The 19,913-nt window shown below is 42.6% G+C and overlaps 2 protein-coding genes across 2 annotated transcripts in view; both read right to left on the minus strand.

The window, feature by feature from the left end:
* The window catches only part of TMEM242 (transmembrane protein 242), a 40,708-nt gene that overhangs the window by 7,662 nt on the left and 13,133 nt on the right, over positions 1-19,913 (minus strand). The gene's annotated exons all lie outside the window — the stretch shown is intronic.
* Positions 5,731-14,405, minus strand: LOC122433908 (L-lactate dehydrogenase A-like 6B). The gene has a single exon (XM_043456963.1). It carries the CDS (start codon positions 7,309-7,311, stop codon positions 6,166-6,168), a length of 1,146 nt encoding a protein of 381 aa, XP_043312898.1. The 5' UTR covers positions 7,312-14,405; the 3' UTR covers positions 5,731-6,165.

Consider the following 19,913-nt stretch of genomic DNA (forward strand, 5'->3'; position numbering starts at 1 on the left):
AAATCACTGCAGATGGTGACTGCAGCCATGAATTAAAAGACACTTGCTCCTTGGAAGAAAAGTTGTGACCAACCTAGACAGCATATTAAAAAGCAGAGACTTGACTTTACCAACAAAGGTCTGTCTAGTCAAATCTATGGTTTTGGCAGTAGTCATGTATGGATGTGAGAGTTGGACTATAAAGAAAGCTGAGCACTGAAGAATTGATGCTTTTGAACTGTGGTGATGGAGAAGACTCTTGAGAGTCCCTTGGACTGCAAGGAGATCCAACCAGTCCATCCTAAAGGAGATCAGTCCTGAATATTCATTGGAAGGACTGATGCTGAAGCTGAAACTCCCAATATTTTGGCCATCTGATGTAAACAACTGACTCACTGAAAAAGACCCTGATGCTGGGAGACTGAAGACAGGAGGAGAAGGGCACGACAGAGGACGGGATGGCTGGATGGCATCACTGACTCAATGGACATGAGTTTGAGTAAACTCCAGGAGTTGGTGATGTACAGGGAGGCCTGGCGTGCTGCAGTCCACGGGGTTGCAAAGACTCAGACATGACTGAGCGACTGAAATGAACTGAACTGAGCAGTCTCTAAGGCAGCAGTTCTGAGTGTTATGACAATAGGAAAATGATTACAAGTAATGTGTCACTAACATGGATTTTCTGATTGATGTTCTAGGTTTAGAATAGATTCAAGATTTTGTCTCCAATAATGTTACTACTCACATTCACACTGCAACAGCTTTTTGAAGGGCGATTTAGCCAGTATGCCAGGAGTGAACCATGGGATATTACTACACATTTACCGTGTCTGTCTTGGCAAGGAAAAGAACAACATGAAAACTTTTGGTGTTATATATAGTGTGCTGAAAAATTACTTAAAAGCTAAGGCTATATCCCCAATTTAATGAATTTGAGAAAACCCTTACAGCATCTAATAAATAGATAGCTACTGGAATTAGGCGCTCCAAGTTTTAAAATGTCTTTGCCACTGAATAGCTCATTTAGCGTCAATTTTCTCACTTGCAGGTACAGGATGGCTGCCAGCCTCGGTGCTGAGGTTAGAATAATGAAAGCTTTATAGGACCAACTGATGAGAAAGCCTTTGGATCTATCAGTAATTACAGTGCCAACGGGAATTTTGAGGAACTTGGAAATTCAGCTTCTTCATAAAACTGAGTAAGACTGTAAATGCTTCCTGAACAAGAATAATGTCTGCCATTTAAGATCACCTATATGCCAGACCCACCAAGCAATAGGCTTTTATTTAGCTTTCACAATTCTTTGTGGCAGAAATGAAGACCACCGCTTTATATATGAGAAACCAGAGGTCGGAGAGGTTAACCCACCTATGGTGATCTGATTTGTAAGTACAACTGCCTCACTGGCATCCAGGCTCTTTCCCCACAACCACTGTGGTTCTGCGACCTGGAAAGACCTCTACAACTTCTACTCATGTGCCCACTTTCCCTAAAAATGACTTTAAAAGCCTGAAATATGTACATCTTGCAATGGTGACCATGTTATTCAGAATGCTAAGATGATGCTGATAAAGTGCTGCACTCAGTATGCCAGCAAATTTGGAAAACTCAGCAGTGGCCACAGGACTGGGAAAGGTCAGTTTTTATTCCAATCCCAGTGTTTACTGACAGCCAGTACTCATCTGCTTCTGGATACAGGGGGTAATACTTCTGTCTATAAGGGAGAGATGAAGCCTTCTGAAGTGAACAATGCAAAGAAGTAGAGGAAAACAACAGAATGGGAAAGACTAGAGATCTCTTCAAGAAAATCAGAGATACCAACGGGACATTTCATGCAAAGATGGGCACAATAAAGGACAGAAATGGTATGGACCTAACAGAAGCAGAAGGATTAAAAGGTGGCAAGAATACACAGAAGAACTGTACAAAAAAGGTCTTAATAACCCAGATAACCATGATGGTATGATCACTCACCTAGAGCCAGACATCACGAAGTGTGAAGTCAAGCGGGCCTTAGGAAGAATTACTACAAACGAAGCTAGCGGAGGTGATGGAATTCCAGCTAAGCTATTTGAAATCCTAAAAGATGATGCTGTGAAAGTGCTGCACTCAATATGCCAGCAAATTTGGGATAGTCAGCAGTGGTCACAGGACTGGAAGAGGTCAGTTTTTATTCCAATCCCAAAGAAGGGCAATACCAAAGAATGTTCAAACTACCACACAATTGCACTCATTTTACATGCTAGCAAGGTAATGCTCAAAATCCGTCAAACTAGGCTTCAGCAGTACATGAACTAAGAACTTTGAGATGTACAAGCTGGATTTAAAAAGCCAGAGAAATGGATGGGAGGGGAGTTTGGGGGAGACTGGATACATGTGTATGTATGGCTAAGTCCCTTCACCATTCACCTGAAATTATCACTACATTGTTAATTGGCTGTACCCCAATACATAATGTTTTTGGTGTTAATAATAAAAATCCCTGTGGCATTTTTTAAAAAAGAAAAAAAAGGGCAGAGGAACCACAGATCGAATTGCCAACATCCATTGGATCATAGAAAAAACAAAGAATTCCAGAAAAACATCTACTTCTGCTTCACTGATTACACTAAAGCCTTTGACTGTGTGGATCACAACAAACTATGGAAAATTCTTAAATAGATGGGAATACCAGATCACCTTACCTACATCCTGAAAAACCTGTATGCAGGTCAAGAAGCAACAGTTAGAACCAGACATGGAACAATGGGCTGGTTCAAAATTGGGAAAGGAGTATGTCAAGGCTGTATTTTGTCACCCTGCTTATTTAACGTACATGTAGAGTACATCATTTGAAATGCTGGGATGGATGAATCACAAGCTGAAAGGAATCAAGATTGCTGGGAGAAAAAAGAAAAGATTACTGGGAGAAATATTAGTAACCTCAGATATGCAGATGACACCACCCTAATGACAGAAAATGAAGAGGAACTAAAGAGCCTCGTGATGAAAGTGAACGAGGAGAGTGAAAAAGCTGGCTTAAAACTCAACATTCAAAAAACTAAGATCATGGCATCTGGTCCCATCACTTCATGGCAAATAGATGAGGAAATAGTGGCTGACTTTATTTTTCTGGGCGGGCTCCAAAATCACTGCAGATGGTGACTGCAGCCATGAAATTAAAAGACGCTTGCTCCTTGGAAGAAAAACTATGACAAACCTAGACACCATATCAAAAAGCAGAGACATCATTTGCTGACAAAGGTCTGTCATCAAAGCTATGGTTTTTCTAGTAGTCATTTATGGATGTGAGAGTGGGACCATAAAGAAGGCTGAGCGCCGAAGAATTGTTGTTTTTGAACTATGGTGCTGGAGTCCCTTGGAGAGCAAGGAGATCAAACCAGTCAATCCTAAAGGAAATCAATCCTGAATATTCATTGGAAGGACTGAAGCTGAAGCTCCAATACTGTGACCACCTGATGAGAAGCCAACTCATTGGAAGAGACCCTGATGCTGGGAAAGGTTGAGGGCAGGAGAAGGAGTCAACAGAGGATGAGAATTGGCTGGATGGCATCACTGATTCAATGGACATGAGTTTGAGCAAATTCTGGGAGATGGTGAAGGACAGGGAAGCCTGGCGTGCTGCAGTCCCTGGGGACCCAGAGAGTCAGACACGACTGAGTGAGTGAGCGACAATACCTCTCTACCCTTTTGAAGTTAGGCAACTATGTGACTCATTCTGGCTAATGAAATATGAGTAAAAGAAATCTGTGTCACTTCCAAGGTGAAGCATATTATTGCAAGTGTTCCAGCCTCCGGGCCTCTCTCCCCTTTCCATAGCAATCACGGAAACTTGTTTGCTGCAGTGGTGCCTCAAGATGAAAGAAACTTGAGGTATGAAGCCAGCCTGTGGAGGACAGTTTCCCTAGAGAGTTGCATAAACCCAGTGAATTTTAGGAAAGAAAGAAACCTCTAAGCCACACAGTTGGAGATTATTCTTTTACTGTAGTATATAACCCAGCCTATCCTGACAGACATAGCTGGTGAAGAGAAATCACAGAACAGACCTAAGGCAGGCTCTGATATCCTTCATTATTATGTTAAATTTGGCTAAAACATGGAAGAATAAAAACTTAAGGGTTGGACAAAGGGGAAGAGAAACTTGGTGTTAAGCTTAAATAGGTTTTAGAATCACCTGGAAAAACCAAACCACCACTCTTCCCACCTTCAGGGAGCTCAGCAGATTGATTAATCCCATTATATGACACGGCTTCCGAGGAAATCAGAACATTTTGATATTTTCAATGAACTAGTGTGGGAGCTCTGATCAGCTTGGTTAAGTAGAGTGTCAGTTTTTTGGGGGGTGGATTATAGTCCTATGTCGGAGAAGGCAATGGCACCCCACTCCAGTCCTCTTGCCTGGAAAATCCCATGGATGGAGGAGCCTGGTAAGCTGCAGTCCATGGGGTCACTAAGAGTCGGACACAACTAAGCAACTTCACTTTCACTTTTCACTTTCATTCATTGGAGAAAGAAATGGCAACCCACTCCAGTGTTCTTGCCTGGAGAATCCCAGGGACGGGGGAGCCTTGGTGGGCTGCCGTCTGTGGGGTCACACAGAGTCAGACACGACTGAAGCGACCTAGCAGCAGCAGCAGCCTAGTCCCATGTCTATTTAGTAAAACTGAACTAAGCAGGACTAGGCTTAATTTAGAGAGTAGCTGCTGGTATGTTTCAATTTTTGATTAGGCCTGTTGATACCCACATAAATATGAGAAACATACCATGTAATTTATTTAATATTCATTTGCATTAGGAAGGCTAAGCTTCTCGTTTTCTAAGTTATAAGTCCCATTATTTAGGTAAAGGTCAGACAAGCATCTTTCTCCTAAGCCTTCACTGTATCACATCCATACAGTCAGGAATCTGTAATAAAGTCAACTGATTTAGGAATAAAAAGTGAACATGTAACTTTCTGAAAAATACAATCCCTGAAGTACTCACTAAAAATGGTCAATTATTATGACAATGATTAACAACAGGGGCACAATTCAAAAGCAAAAGCTTTCTGTTAATGTGCAGTAAACTGAGCAACAGGGATGACCCTAGAGTGTCTTAGGGCCAGGGCATGCCCTGCAGCTAAGACTCAGCTCAGTAAGAACAACTTATTAACATGCTTCTTGATTTAATGTGCTAACAGGTCAGGTTCTCAGCAGCAGTTCTAAAACTATTTCCATCAGGCTTTATTTTTATAAGTGAACCACCTATGACTGTCAGGCCTCTTCCTAAAAGCTTTATATTTTACTGCATTAAATAATAAAAAATTTATGACATTTTGACTCCATTTGTTTGACTTAATATGACTAGAATGCTAGATTTCTAATTTAAAAAGATATATGCAGCAAGCAACAAAGATTTATTGTATAGTACAGGGAACTATAGTATCTTGTAACAACCTGTAACAGAAAATCTGAAAAACAATATGTATTTATGTATAACTGAATCACCTTGCTGTACACCTGAAACACTGTTAAGTCAACTATACTCCAATAAAATACATGTAAAGAAATACTTTATAATAGTTACCAAGTCACAATCATTTTCATATTTTACCTAATGATCCTACTTCACTGGCACACATAACATGAGCATACACAAACACAGAACACACAGGACCTGCTTGCACTCCCATTTTATGATGCCTTTTTTTTTTTTTTTAAAGTCTGGCTGATAGTCACAGGGGAATGAAGATACTGATGGCTCAGTAACAGCTTCTGTGTGTAAGTTTTATTTTCACACTGTACAGAAAGTTACTCATAAATGAACATAGGTATAATGCACCCAGAGCAAAAGAATGAACATGGACTTAATGAAAAGAATCAGCATTTCTGTAACACAACAAACACCTGCATCCCACATTTTTTTGAACAATTGGCAATTCTACACGTACACACACACATAAAGCAAGGACTGATAAATCATTGGTACAAAAACACCTTACTTGATGCAGTCACTTAGGAACTGTTAAAAAGTATAACCTAGAATCTGGATGCTAAATAAAAGGGGGGGGGTGCTAAATAGGGGAGTCACTCTACCCCTGTCTCCAAATTTTAGGAATTCAAGTTTATTCAAAAACTAGACATACACAAGACCATAACCACTACCTTTGGTCAGTAACTTAAGAATGGTAGTTAGTTTTAACCAACTTTAAAACTTAAGCTCCTTTTGAATATCCCAAAGTGTTTTTGCACTCTTCTGCAGACGAGCCTCTTCTTCGGGGGCCAACTTTACTTTTATAAGGTCAGTAATACCACTCTCCCCCAGAATACAAGGAACACTGAGGAATACTTCTTCATTTATTCCATAGAGACCCTTAATTCTGGTGGAAACTGGATGCACTCTCCTAAGATTCTTCAAAATACTTTCTGTTAGGTCAGCTACAGATAGGCCAATGGCCCAAGAAGTATAACCTTTCATTTTAATAATCTCATAGGCACTAGCAACCACATCTCTGTGAACATTTTTCCACTGCTCGGGATCTTTATCAGTTCCTATATCTAAGTTCAGTTCCTTCAGCGGGACACCGGCGATGTTCACTCCACTCCACACAGGAACACTTGAGTCCCCATGCTCTCCAAGGATCCACCCGTGACAGCTTTCAGAATGGATACTAAGCCTTTGCCCAATCAAGAAACGGAAACGGGCAGTGTCCAGATTACAACCACTTCCAATAACACGGTTTTGGGGAAAGGCACTCAACTTCCACGCTACGTACGTTAAGATATCCACCGGATTGGAAACCACAATCAGTTTGCAGCATGGACTGTACTGAACGATACTGGACATCATTAACTTAAAGATGGCCACATTTCGCTGGACTAAATTAAGGCGTGTTTCTCCTTTTTCCTGGCGTGCACCTGCCGTGATAATCACGAGGCTGGAGTTCGCAGTGACATGGTAATCTCTGCTGGAAACAATGTTTGGCATTTTCACGAAAGGGCTGCCATGCTGAAGATCCATTGTCTCACCCTTCAGTCGGCCTTCATCAACATCCACCAGGGCGAGTTCATCGCTCAAGCCTTTTAATAGGATGCTGATAGCACAGGCCATGCCAACCGATCCAGTTCCTACGATGGAGATCTTACTGTTGCGAACAGGCTCCTCTGAAGAGAAATTCTTCATCAGCTCACACTTGACCGTCGCCATCTTGGATGTGGGGGCCACGGCCCAGGCGCCCCCGAGGGGGATGGCTGCCAGCGGGCGGGGGCTTAGGGCCATTCCCGGGCACAGGAAATTCGCCCTCACAGTGCCCGCTCTCTGGCTGGCCCGCAGGATTCCCACAGTCCAGCTCATGGCTATTCACTTCAGAGGTGAAGGCAGAAAGCAGCAAGCACCGTTAGAAGCTCGAAAGGAGACTGACCGTTGGCCGGTTCTCAGCCCTCACTGCGGCTGCGCAAGGCCGGCCTCGCGACACCCCTCCAGCCCGCTACTGCGGCTGCGCAAGGCCGGGGCCTCGCAGCACCCCCTCCAGCCCGCTACTGCGGCTGCGCAAGGCGGGCTCAGCGCGCGTGCCCTCTAAAGGGCCTCAACAAAGTATCAAAAGGGGAAGCTACTTCTATCAAATGAATTCTGGAGTTAAAAAGTTTTAGAAACCCGCTAATTCTCTCCAATACTTAGTATGTATAATGGGCCGACTCAGATCCTTGATATTACTGATTTCGTTTTTACGACGTATGCCAATAAAAATATTTCCATTAAGTACACATGAAAATACGGTTAAATGTTCTTAACGATATTCCTGCCAAGAATAATCAGGTGCGAATCCTTTGTCTCCCAATGGCCTCCTGCACGATTTTCCTGCATTTGCGGGAAAAACAGGCCTTCTGTTTCCCGTTGTACCCGTTTCAAGAACCTTCTATTTGGAAAGACTTCCACTGTCTTTATGCCAATCAGGACCGTAACTGTGGGGGAGTCGCAGGGTCCTGACGACAGAGGGAAGGAGCCCACTGTGAGCCAAACAGTAAGAACTCGCAGGGTTACTTATCTCTCATGAAAAGGAACCCTCCTGGTCAAGAGTCCTGATCACAAATGACTTCTCAAGTAAAAAGATGATGATGATATATCTTAAATATCTTTAAAATGGCAAACTTTGACCCACGCAGAAATCAAATTGCTGATTAAAGTAGTTAGTACAACATGGCATCAGTATATCTTACATTCCTCTGCATAGCTCTGGTCAGTCTTATGAACTTCCTTTCAAATTTCTAACAAAATAAAAAATTTACATTTGATGAAATAATGTACATATATTTGTATACACACACACACCCTTAAACCCAATAAACTATGTAAGTCCAAATAAAAATAATGGTACTTTCTCCTCACTTGTATTAACAGAAGTTGACCGTGTAATGATTTCTCAAAGCTGCCCCCTCATCTAAGAAAGCGGTATGCCCTCCCCTAATGGAGCGCTTGGGCTTCCCTGGTGGCTCAGTGGTAGAATCCACCTGCCAAGCAGGAGACGTGGGTTCAATCCCTGGGCCGGGAAGACTCTGGAGAAGGAAATGGCAACCCACTCGAGTATTCTTTGCCTGGGGAACCCCATGGACAGAGGAGCCTGGCGGGTCGCGGTCCATGGGGTCACAGAAGAGCTGGACACACTGAGCAACTACCCAGCAACAACAAGTGGAGCTCCTGGATACGCAGCCTTGCCGTGAGCGTATAGTGGTTAGTACTCTGTGATGTGGATATGCAGCCTCCTCACAGGAAAAAACCCATGTATATGTACAAAAATTCTGTGTCTTGTGTATGTATATATACATATATTCCATTTTAGAATACTAAATCTTGACAAAATGAATATTTTATATTCAGACTTGAAAAGCTATTCTCACTCTTCGTGGCACTGAGCGGCAGTCCAGGAAGAGAGGAACAGCAAGCACAAGAGTTGGTGAGGGGAGAGAAAGGTGTGGTCATTCGCAAAGCTCCAGCACCCTGTTTCAGGATGACCTGCTGGCACCCCATTCAGATAGTATGGCACGCGCTCCATGATACACAGAATGGTAACCACATATATGAATCCTCTTCACCCTGGTGGTCAGATATATGGTAACCATTTGTCAAATCAAAAAGTGGAATCCTTTAAATGATATTCATTTAATGGCTGACATCTTAGAGGGATCCTCTTAAAACACCAACTTCCGATACCTACTGTTTCTTTTATCTGAGTCACAGCTTGAAATGTTTTAACCTGATGCCTGCTCCCACCTTCTTCCTAAAATGACTCCTTTCACCAGTCATTTTCCTTATAAGTGTTCTTGAGGATGAAATTCAAGGACATAAAGACTTAGTTAGATGGCTTCTTTCTGTATTAATTTTCTTCCTAGAGTTTGAACCTCTGCAGAAATACAATCACTATGACAGCTGCCTCTTCAGTTTTTCCCCTCAGCCACAACTAAATCAATTTTGAAAAAAATAACACTCTATAAAGTATCTCAAATGAAGCAGCTTTTTATTTATAATAAGTCTTGAGATAAGAAGGAAAGAACTAAAAAAGATGAAGAGATGACTTAGGACTCCCCCAAAATGGAGAAAGGCAGCTACAGTTAGCCAGCTCCCTAATGATCTTCTATCTTAGGTGGCTCATTATTCCTTTTGAATGGAAAATCTAACTCAAATTATCTATTCCAAATTCACTTTAATATTACAGCTGATGGCAGGATTATGCCATAATACTATTGGTTACAGCACTTAGGAGGGAGGAAGCAGGAAATAAAGATGACCAGCGAGCAGCTGCTCCAAGAATGTTGTAAACTAAGTCACCTGGACTTTCATCCCTAGCTCTCAATGCCCCTTTTCTCTCTAGGAATCCAGTTCAAACATTCTACCCTCTCCTAAGTCTTCTACAGTCTCCCAAGGAGAAGTAACTTTAAAAAAATCTGCCACCACTGTGTACCTCTCTCCATTACAGGATTTATCACACACAAACGTAATTACTTATGAAATTGTCACTCCAAAGGGAACACCTTTTATTTAACAGCATATCTTTATCCTCTAGCACAGAGCTTGGTACATGAACAGGGATTCAGTCACTGTTCATGGTAGGAAAGAATGAGGAAATAACTACAGAACTGAGTCAAGTAAGGCTCTGGGGGCTAACAGGTGAGAATGAGATGGAAAGGCAGGGCTGGAGAATCCACTGGTGTGGAGTTTTTAATAAAGGGGTAAGGAAAATGGTGCCTATTTGGGGTTTTTTAGCAAGGTTGATACAGTAAGTTTCAGATAAATCTATGAGTAAACTAAAAGATTTCTTAATCCCTTTCAAAACTAGTATCTACCTTTAGCAAGTTAGAACATAAAATTTAAAAAGTTACAGTGCTAGAAACACAGTAAAATAAATATGCAATGGCAGAAGGAATATTTTTATCCTTTGAAGTTATTTAAAATATTTTGTTCTGTGGAAAGTTTTAAAAAAAAATAATCCATGCACAAATGGATTTGAAAAAAAAAAAAGATGCAATGACGATTCTGTTAATATTACAAGCTACAAACGCACCAGCATGCAAGCAGAGCATTATATAAACACAATTATTTTTTAAAATCTTGTGATTTAAAAAATTGTAACATGCAAATTGTAGTTTTTTAAAAATTAGTGGGCTGTGATTCTATTGCTCATAAATACACACTCTATCTAACTTTGTAATCCTCATGTGGGGGTCTTTACAACACATAGAACCTGAAAGTATTTTCTTTCATCAGCAATAGTGGGACTGCTCGGGGAAGGACAAAAGCAGGGCCACAAAGCTCTGTCCCGTGAGTAGAACAAAGGTAGAATGTCAATTCAAAAAGCAACCCAGGGACCAACTTCCTACTTATGGTATTCAAATACTGTTAACATCAACTGGCAAGCTGCTCATATTAATCATTAAAAAGGAAAACATGAAAACACGGCACAAAGACATTAAAATTCATTAATATGTGTTTAAACATACTAAATCATATCTAAAAAGTGAGAAAGAGCCTATGGTCAAAAAATTAAACTAACTGCATAGGGGCTGTTTTACTAATTCAGCCATTTATTCCCTGCAATTGGACAAATACATATAATACTGTAGTCCTCATAACAATAGCTTTACCCATCAAAAAAAAAAAAAAAAGACACAAGAATGTTTGTGTATGGAAGTTACTTTCAATTTGAGGTAGAAACTTAAGTTATCTTTATATAAAACTCCAAACTGCCAAAACAGATTTAATTTCACATTGTAAAGGTTAAAGCTTAATTTGCCTCCATCAAGGCAATAAACAGGGTCAACAGCAGCTGGGAACAGTAAAGAGGGGAAGTGTGTTCCAGGTGGGCGATTAGCAAGGACAAGGCTCTGTGGCTAGAAAGAATATGACCTTTCAGCGGGCGCAGACCTCTGACCATGACAAAGGATAAGAGGAACAGCTAGACTCTCAACTGTGGCACTGCTGACACTTCAGACTATTGTTTGTGGCCTGTCCTCTGCACTGTGGGATGTTTAGCAGCAGCAGCAATGCAGAAGACGGGGGTTCGATCCCTGGGTTGAGAAGATCCCCTGGAAGAGGAAATAGCACCCCACTCCAGTATTCTCGCCTGAGAAATCCCATGGACAGAGAAGCCTGGCGGGTAGAGTCCATGGGGTCCCAAGAGTTGGACAGGACTTTGCAATTAAACCACCACAGACCTCCATCCATTAGATGCTCCCCTGCAGTTATGATAGCCGAAAGGACCTCCAAACACTGCCAGCTCCCTCTCGCGGCTAGGGGTGGGAAGCAGCAAAACTGCCACCCACATCTCCCCCACCCCCAGCTGAGAATCAACCAGTTAAAGAATAAGCAGAGGCCGGGTCAGAGAGGGACTCATAAACCATGTCAGGGAACCTGGAACGTACTCTCAAGGGAAGAGGGAGCCACTGAAGCCACACGGCGGTGTGATCAGATTTCACCCCCGGAGCACCTCCTCCGGGCGAGGCTCTGATGGGTGCCGAGGACACAGCAGGGAACAGGGGGAATGAGGGCGCCACCCTCTTAGAATTTAGGCTCTTTTCCCAAAGACAGATACAATTTTTAAGTGGTTAGTGTAACTTCATTTTGCAACAAGCATTATGAAGAAAAGAAAATCGGGTAACACCAGAGAGGAACTGAGTGGAGGAAGTGAAGAGGCTCTTGCATTTGGACAATTAATTAGATAGTCTGGAGAAGCATCTCTGAGGAGGGGAAATAAATCTGGGCTGAAACCCTGGATGGCAATGTGGAACCAGCCATGCAAAGACCCAGGGAAGGAGGATCCTGGGCAGAGCTAGAAAGGCTCTGTGCAGAAATAAGGCTGGTGTGCTGGGGGAACAAGGCAGCACAGAGCCAGGTGAGTGTGGGGGATGGGAGGGGTCTTGTGGGGGTTCAGGTGAGGTCAGCGAGGTTGGTGGGGCTACATCCTATGAGACTTCCTCAACGGGAGATGCTAAAGGGTTTCCAGATAAAGGAGTGACATGATTTGACTTACATTTAAAACATATCTGTGTGGGAAGAAATTCTAAGGAAAGTGAAGCTGAGATACTAGATAAGAAACCGTTTCAATACAGCAGGCAAGAGACAAATGGAGATGGAGAGAGATGAAAGAGCCGGGCTGTGTTTAGCAGCAGAGCTAACAAGCGCTCATGGTTTAGATGAAGGGAAAGAGGGGAAATGAGAAATCTAAGATGATTCTCTGCTGGGTTTTTGGCTTGAACAACTGCGGGGATGAGAGTGACACTCACTGAAATGGGAGAGACTGAGGCAGGAGCAAGCTGGGGAGGTGAGGAAGCCCAAGAGCTCTGGTCAGGACCTGGGGCTCTGACATGCCATGAGACACAAGAGACGGAGCACGTGCAGTTTCAAGGCAAATCTGAAGGTCAGGCTGAAACTATATACGTGGATATTGTCAGCTGTAGACGGTTTTTAATCACCAGCACCAAGGAGTGAGTTCAGATGGAGAACAGGCATCCAAGTATGAAGCCACCATACACGCCAACCCTTCAGGGGAGGAGCTGGCAAAGGAGACACTCACAAATGGCGAAGTGAAAGGGGCAGAAGCCAAGAGACAGTGTTCCATGGAGGGGAGAAGGCTCACTTGTGTCAAGAGTCGCTGAGAGATCAAGTAACAAGAATAAGGACAAGACCTGGCCCCAGCAGCACGCGGGGCCCTGGAGCCCCGACACCAGCAGTCTCACGGGTGCGGGAGGAGGCTGGACTGAGCACAAAAGGGGGAGGAAGTGCGACAGGGGTCAGCAACTCTTTCAGGAAATCTCTTCTATGACAGGAAGCAAGCAAGTGGGCTGGTAGCCGGAGGAGAAGACTCCTAGAGGTGGGAGAGACTACAGCCCGTCTCTACACACTGCAGCAGAGGGAAGCCGTTGATCAGCAAAGGCTGGGGATAGTTACGGGAGTGAGGTCCTTAGGCAGAGGCGGGTGGGAGGAGGTCGAATGCCCTCGTGGGGGTGGGGCTTTGGCAGCAGCATCTCTTGGGTCTCACAGGCACGTCAAAGGCCCACCGTACCCATGGTGCGGCTGCAGGCAGGTGTGGGGAAGACGAAGCCCAGCATGTCCTAGCCGCGAGTGGAGAAAGACTGTGGCAGGGCCAGGTGGGAGGCAGGAAGAACTGATGTTAGCTGTGATAACACATGGGGCAGGAAGGTGCCCCAGCCACAGGGGCTGTGGGGGTGCAGTAGCGGCAAGACTTGGTGACACATCAGACTGAGGGGGAGAGTGTGGTCATGAATAAAATCCCCCTTTTCGGTCTAGGCAGCACTGCTGGATGATGCATGCTGCTGCCATTCACCATGAGTGACGCTGGGAGTAGGCTGGGGGGTGAAGTGGGAAGTAAATGACAGTTCAAGTGGAACCACACATGACCCCAGGGGGATGTCCAAGCATCAGTCAATTTCCCTCCAGTCAAATGCACCCATGAGCTAAGAGTTCAGGGGTCCGGTTGGAGATGCGGTCCTGGCAGTTGTCTGTATGTGGAGGAAGCCACTGGAATGAACAGAACCATGAAGAAAATACAAGGGCAAAGGAGGAAACTAAACAGGATGGGGGGAAGCGAAAAACAACAGCCAAAGCAGGATCATGAAAAGGTACAAAAAGAATAAAAGCTATGAAAGCCCAGCACCTCTTAGCACAGAAGCAGATAATAACTGATATATCCAAGTCATCAAGAAAAAGTGAAGTTATGTTCAGCACGATTTGCATTGTGGAAAAACATACAGCATGTTTGAAATAAGATTTCTTAAAATTGTTAGAAGTATTTCAGTCAGGAAAACTAGAGAGAATATTTCATATTCTGATTGATGAACTGAAAGTGAAAGTGTTAGTTGCTCAGTTGTGTCCGACTCTTTGTGACCTCACAGACTGTAGCCCGCCAGGCTCCTCTCTGTCCATGGCATTTTCCAGGCAAGAATACTGGAGTGGGTTGCCATTTCCTTCTCCAGGGGATCTCCCCGACCCAGGGATCAAACCCAGGTCTCCTGCATCGCAGGCAGATTCTTTACCGTCTGAGCCACCAGGGAAGCCCAATTGATGTATTTTTTTTTTTTTCCATAGTTTTAGATATTTGTAAGTGACTAACCAGTAATAGGCTGGAGTAGGAAATGGCAACCCACTCCCGTATTCCTGCCTGGAGAATACCATGGACAGAGCCTGGTGGGCTACAGCCCATGGGGTCGCCGAGAGGCAGACGTGACTGAACACAGCACAGCAATCAGGAGTAGGTACCTTTGAGAAGAAAGCTTAAGGGGAAAGCCTGCGCTCTCAGGTCTTCACTCTACAATGCTCTGGCTAGAGATCAGCTCACGTGAGCCCAATTTTCTATGCTCAATGTAAGAAAGTAAGGACAAAGGAAAAGAAAACACGTGAAATCAAGGCTACCACCCCTCCAATGGCGTTAAGACTGAGAACATTCTTGAGGTAATTAGGCCTGATTTGTGTCAGGCCTGGGAACAAGAATGCTTCTATGGCAGAGCTTATCTCTCCTGGTAACTGTTGCACATTCTTATTGTATAAAATGCTGGGGGCCCTATTTTACTTATAAAAGGAAAGTGGTGGGTTTTTGAAGAGGAATCTTGGCAATATGCCAAGACAGCTGAATCCCTTCTTCCCTCCTCCCTTAGCTTTAAAAAAGAAAAAGAAGAAAGTAAGTACATCAGTCATTATCTCCCATTTTAAGCTGAACAAGCCCCTTTGACTGGGTCTCCCTGTCACCAAAGTGCTTCTCCACCTTCACAGAGTGCCTCTCACCACCAGGAGGCCAAGCCCGTCAGAGCCGCACTGGATCGGGAAGTGAGGGGGACAGAGATGTTCTTGTCACCTCGGACCTGAGTTCAACCGGTGCACAGTGCCACTCTCAATTAATTTAAAAATGATTCCAGGAAAACCAGGCCTCAACGCTTAAGCTGTTTGAAGGCCCGAGAGCTTGACAGATGGAGACATTTCTGCAAGGTCATGATGACGTGTTCTGAGCGGTCAAGGAGGTACCATCAGGAAGAGTAAGCCAGGCTGGGGCTGCTGACAGGCAGTGATCAGAATAAGAAACTGAAGCTCTCTTACTGGAGTGGAGGAGCTCTCCTCCTCTCTTCCTGGAGGCAGAAGCTGGCAGAAATCTCTGGAAGCAATGAAACAAGATTAGGCGAGGATGTAGAAAAATGTTTCAGCCTCTTTTCGGACTTCCCCTGCAGACCACTCAGAAGTGGCTACCATGAAACAATTTGCCAGGAGACTCAGATTTGTTTTTAATCTTTGACTTAAACCAATGAATAGTATATAGCATGAAGTCTGCTTCCTTCTTAGATATCTTAGAAGGGGAAAACTCTAAAGCTTTCCCTTAGTTTTATTTTACATATGGCGCTTGAGCATTCAGCCTACAATGCTGCTTTCATTTGAAATGAGTAAACATAATAAATGCACTTAAGACGAGATATACCAGAATGTTGGTAAAAACTGAAATTAGCAAAAAGTCAAGAGATTTGACTGTAACTAGCAAAAGCCCTCAAGTTGGTCATAAGGTAATTAAGAAGTGGGCCCAAATATTAATATAAAAGCATTCCTAGCAACAGCTACCAAAAAGAGACTGGAAAAAATAAGCTTTATTAGAGCATGTCCAATATTGTCCCAGAGATGAGGTGTAATATTCCTTCCTGTAAAAGATCTTTCTTAGAATACATTCAGATGACCGACAGGCACGTGCAAAGATGCTCAACACCGCTCATTACTAAAGAAATGCAAATTAAAACTACAATGAGGTACCACCTCACACCAGTCAGAATGGCCATCACCTAAAAGTCTACAAATAACAAATGCTGGAGAGCGTGTGGAGAAAAGGGAACTCTCCCACACTGCTGGTGGTGATGTAAATTGGTCCAGCCACTATGGAGAACAGTATGGAGGGTCCTCAAAAAAATAAAAAACAGAGTTGCCATTACGATCCAGTAATCCCACTCCTGGGAACATATTAACAGAAAACTGTAACTCAGAAAGAGACATGCACCCCTATATTCACAACAGCACTATTTACAACCAAGACATGGAAACAACCTAAACATCCATCAGCAGATGAATGCATAAAGACATGGTGTATACATGTACAGTGGACTATTACTCAGCCATAAGAAAGAGTGAAATAACGCCATTTGCAACAACATGGATAGACCTAGAGGTTATCATATTAATACTAAGTGAAGGAAGTCAGAAAGAGAAAAACAAATACCAAAGGATATCACTTATATGTGGACTCTAAACTATGACACACATGAACTTATCTACAAAAACAGACAAAGGGAGCCGACTTGCAGTTGCAGGGGGCAGGGAGGGCCGGCGTGGGAATTTGGTGCAAACTAATATATAGAGAACGGATAAACAAGGTCCTGCCGTCGAGCACAGAGAACTACATTCAATATCCTGTAATAAGCCATAATGGAAAAGAATTTTTAAATAAGATCTTCCTTAGAACAGGAAAGAGCTTCCCTAATAGCTCAGTTGGTAAAGAATCTGCCTGCAATGCAGGAGACCCCGGTTCAATTTCTGGGTCGGGAAGATCCCCTGGAGAAGGGATAGGCTACCCACTCCAGTATTCTTGGGCTTCCCTGGTGGCTCAACTGGTAAAGAATCCGCCTGCAGTGCGGGAGACCTGGGTTTGATCCCTGGGTTGGGAAGATCCCCTGGAGAAGGGAAAGGCTACCCACTCCAGTATTCTGGCCTGGAGAATTCCATGGACTGTAATAATCCATGGGGTTGCAAAGAGTTGGACACGACTGAGCGATTTTCACTTTCACTTAGAACAGGAAAAGTCAAACGACAATTTTTAGAGAAATGTTTAAAATATGTATGTTTTAACATGTTTAACTTTTAGTTTTTTTAAGAAAAAGAGGTCTGGGCTTTTGAGAAAAAAGCAACCTATATTAAATGAGGAGGCAAGACTGGGGCTGTAGAGTATGCATGACTCCAATCACAGATTATTCCCATAAATCTGTACAGCAGCAGGTCTTCAGAGAGCCAGGTAAAGGAAGACATTTTCCGTATGTCAGACTGGCAAAAATTTCAGAGTAACAAAAGCCACTAATGGCAAGGATGCTAGGAAACTTGTATACATTGTTGATATCTTCTAAATTTTATACATTTTTCTGGGGGGACATTTAACAACAGATATCAAAAACATTTTTTAAAAAATACACTTTGATTCAACAATAACATCTTGTCTTTAGAACACATTTCTTGACAAACACAGTACAAAAAGATGTATGCCTACAGAGGTTCACTACGTTGTTTGATTACAGTCTAAGTGCTGCTGGCTGATTAAGTAAATTATAACTTACAACTGAGCACCACAGAGCCATTAAAAGTAATGGAGACTTATATACTCTACTATGCAAAGATGTTCCCATGACTATTCAGTGAAAAAAAGTTTTAGAGTAGTACAATAAAAAACATTTTACAATTACATGAATATGCCCATACAAGGTCTAAATGGATGTTTCTACTATAATAAGTGATTACAACTCAGAGATTTCTGGTGATTTTTTAACTTTTCTACATTGACTTTTTAAGCAATGTGTACATATTTTTTTACAAAACACAAAACCATCTTTGTTCAAAAAAAGATAGGTCCTAAATATTTTTCTTTAAATACCAATATATATAAATAAAAACAAATACCTTTTATTTCATGGTTTAAAAAAAAATACAACAAAACTCCATTTATAAGTTGATTTTTAAATTAAAATATTGGGACAACTTAAAGTATTTCACAATAAATGAAAATGTTTCCATTCATGGTTTTATTACTATCAAAGTTTTAGCTCCTGTGAAGACAACTGTAAATGACTTGTAAATTTTAACTATACCAAGTACCATGAATATATTCTATACAAACTACAGTAAATGTTAGCAGTGGGTGATTCTGACCAGTATTTTGAGATAACCTCACCTCAAACAAATGTACAGGTCCATTAGGCATGAAAAGCTATAATGATTCCAATCATATTAATCAGGAATTTTTTATACACCTAATGCTTTTTCTTCAAAGGGAAGGAAAAAAAAGACCTAAGACAGTCTGACCATAAATATGCTCAACCTCTCAGTCTATACTGACTATAAACAATAAAAGGTAAAAAAGTTAACATTTAAATAATTGTAGGTGGCATGGTTTTTCTTTTGACAATTGATGGGTCACCAGTTAGTATCACTAATGCCCTTACTGCCTGAAAAGCATTTAATCTCCATAAGTCAGTCTCTAAACTTAACATGAACCCATACTAAATGTTCATTCTTTTCACAGTTCAGTGGCTGTGATAAAATAATCACATGATAAAATACCATAATTCAAAGTAATTGATGAGCCCATTCTGAGCGATCAGGCCATGCCCACAGCTGGTGAGCAGGGTGGAGATGGTGTGGTGACGCCAGGCTGGACATGCACTAATTCTGACTCAAAGGCAGGCAGGGGTCCCACTTTAAACCCTGGGCACCCTGATTTGCTTCAGATGGCTGACAAGAGAGCTTCCACCAGCTCTCTCCTTTTTTTGGAATCTCTTCTTAAATGATCTACCATTGTGTAAATTAAAATTTTTTCTTTATATCTGATATATTAAACATGTTCCATGTGAAATGAAATCCTATACTAACTCTGAATAAACAACGAGTAAATCCAAAATATTTCTAAGAAACTGAAGAGCTTTGCTTTAGGGCTTCCCTGGGCACTCAGTGGTAAAGAATCCACCTGCCAATGCAGGAGACGCCCCTTTGGACCCCAGACCCAGGAAGATCCCACAGGCCGTGGACCAACTAAGCCCGTGAGCCACAATTATTGAGCCCACGGGCCCAAACCACCGAGTCCACGTGCCGCAACTACTGAGGTTTGCCTGTCCTAGAGCCCGTGCCCCGACTCGAGAAGCCACCGCAGTGAAAAGCCTCTGTGCTGGGAAGGCAGCGCACCACAACCAGAGAGCAGCACCGCTCACCGAAGCGAGAGAAAGGCCCTCGCAGCAACCGAGACCCAGCACAGCCAAACATAAACGTAAGTAAAGAAAAATTAAAAAAAAAAAAAGCTTTGCTTTAAGCATTTTCAACATGGTCCCTTTTAGGCCAGCAGATGGAGCTGTGAATTAAAACAGGGAAGGCGCGCTGCTCCAGGTCAGCCACTAGAGGGCACCCTTTTTGAGGGAACTGGTTTATACCAGAGATTTATTTACAATTTAACTATCTGAAGCAGGAACTGATTCTGATTTACATGTGTTTATCTAGAATGACCATCTCAATACTCAGTGAATGCAAAGGCTGGGACCATTTTTGCTCAACATTTTTTGACTAAAACTTTTCCTTCCTCACAAAAGAATGATATTTCCTAGTAAGAGGAAGTAAATAGTAATAAAAGTTCATCACTGGAATCAGGGCAACCTCACAGTTATCATCAA

Source organism: Cervus canadensis, chromosome 33 (genome assembly GCF_019320065.1).
Source record: "Cervus canadensis isolate Bull #8, Minnesota chromosome 33, ASM1932006v1, whole genome shotgun sequence".
NCBI classification, from domain to species: domain Eukaryota; kingdom Metazoa; phylum Chordata; class Mammalia; order Artiodactyla; family Cervidae; genus Cervus; species Cervus canadensis.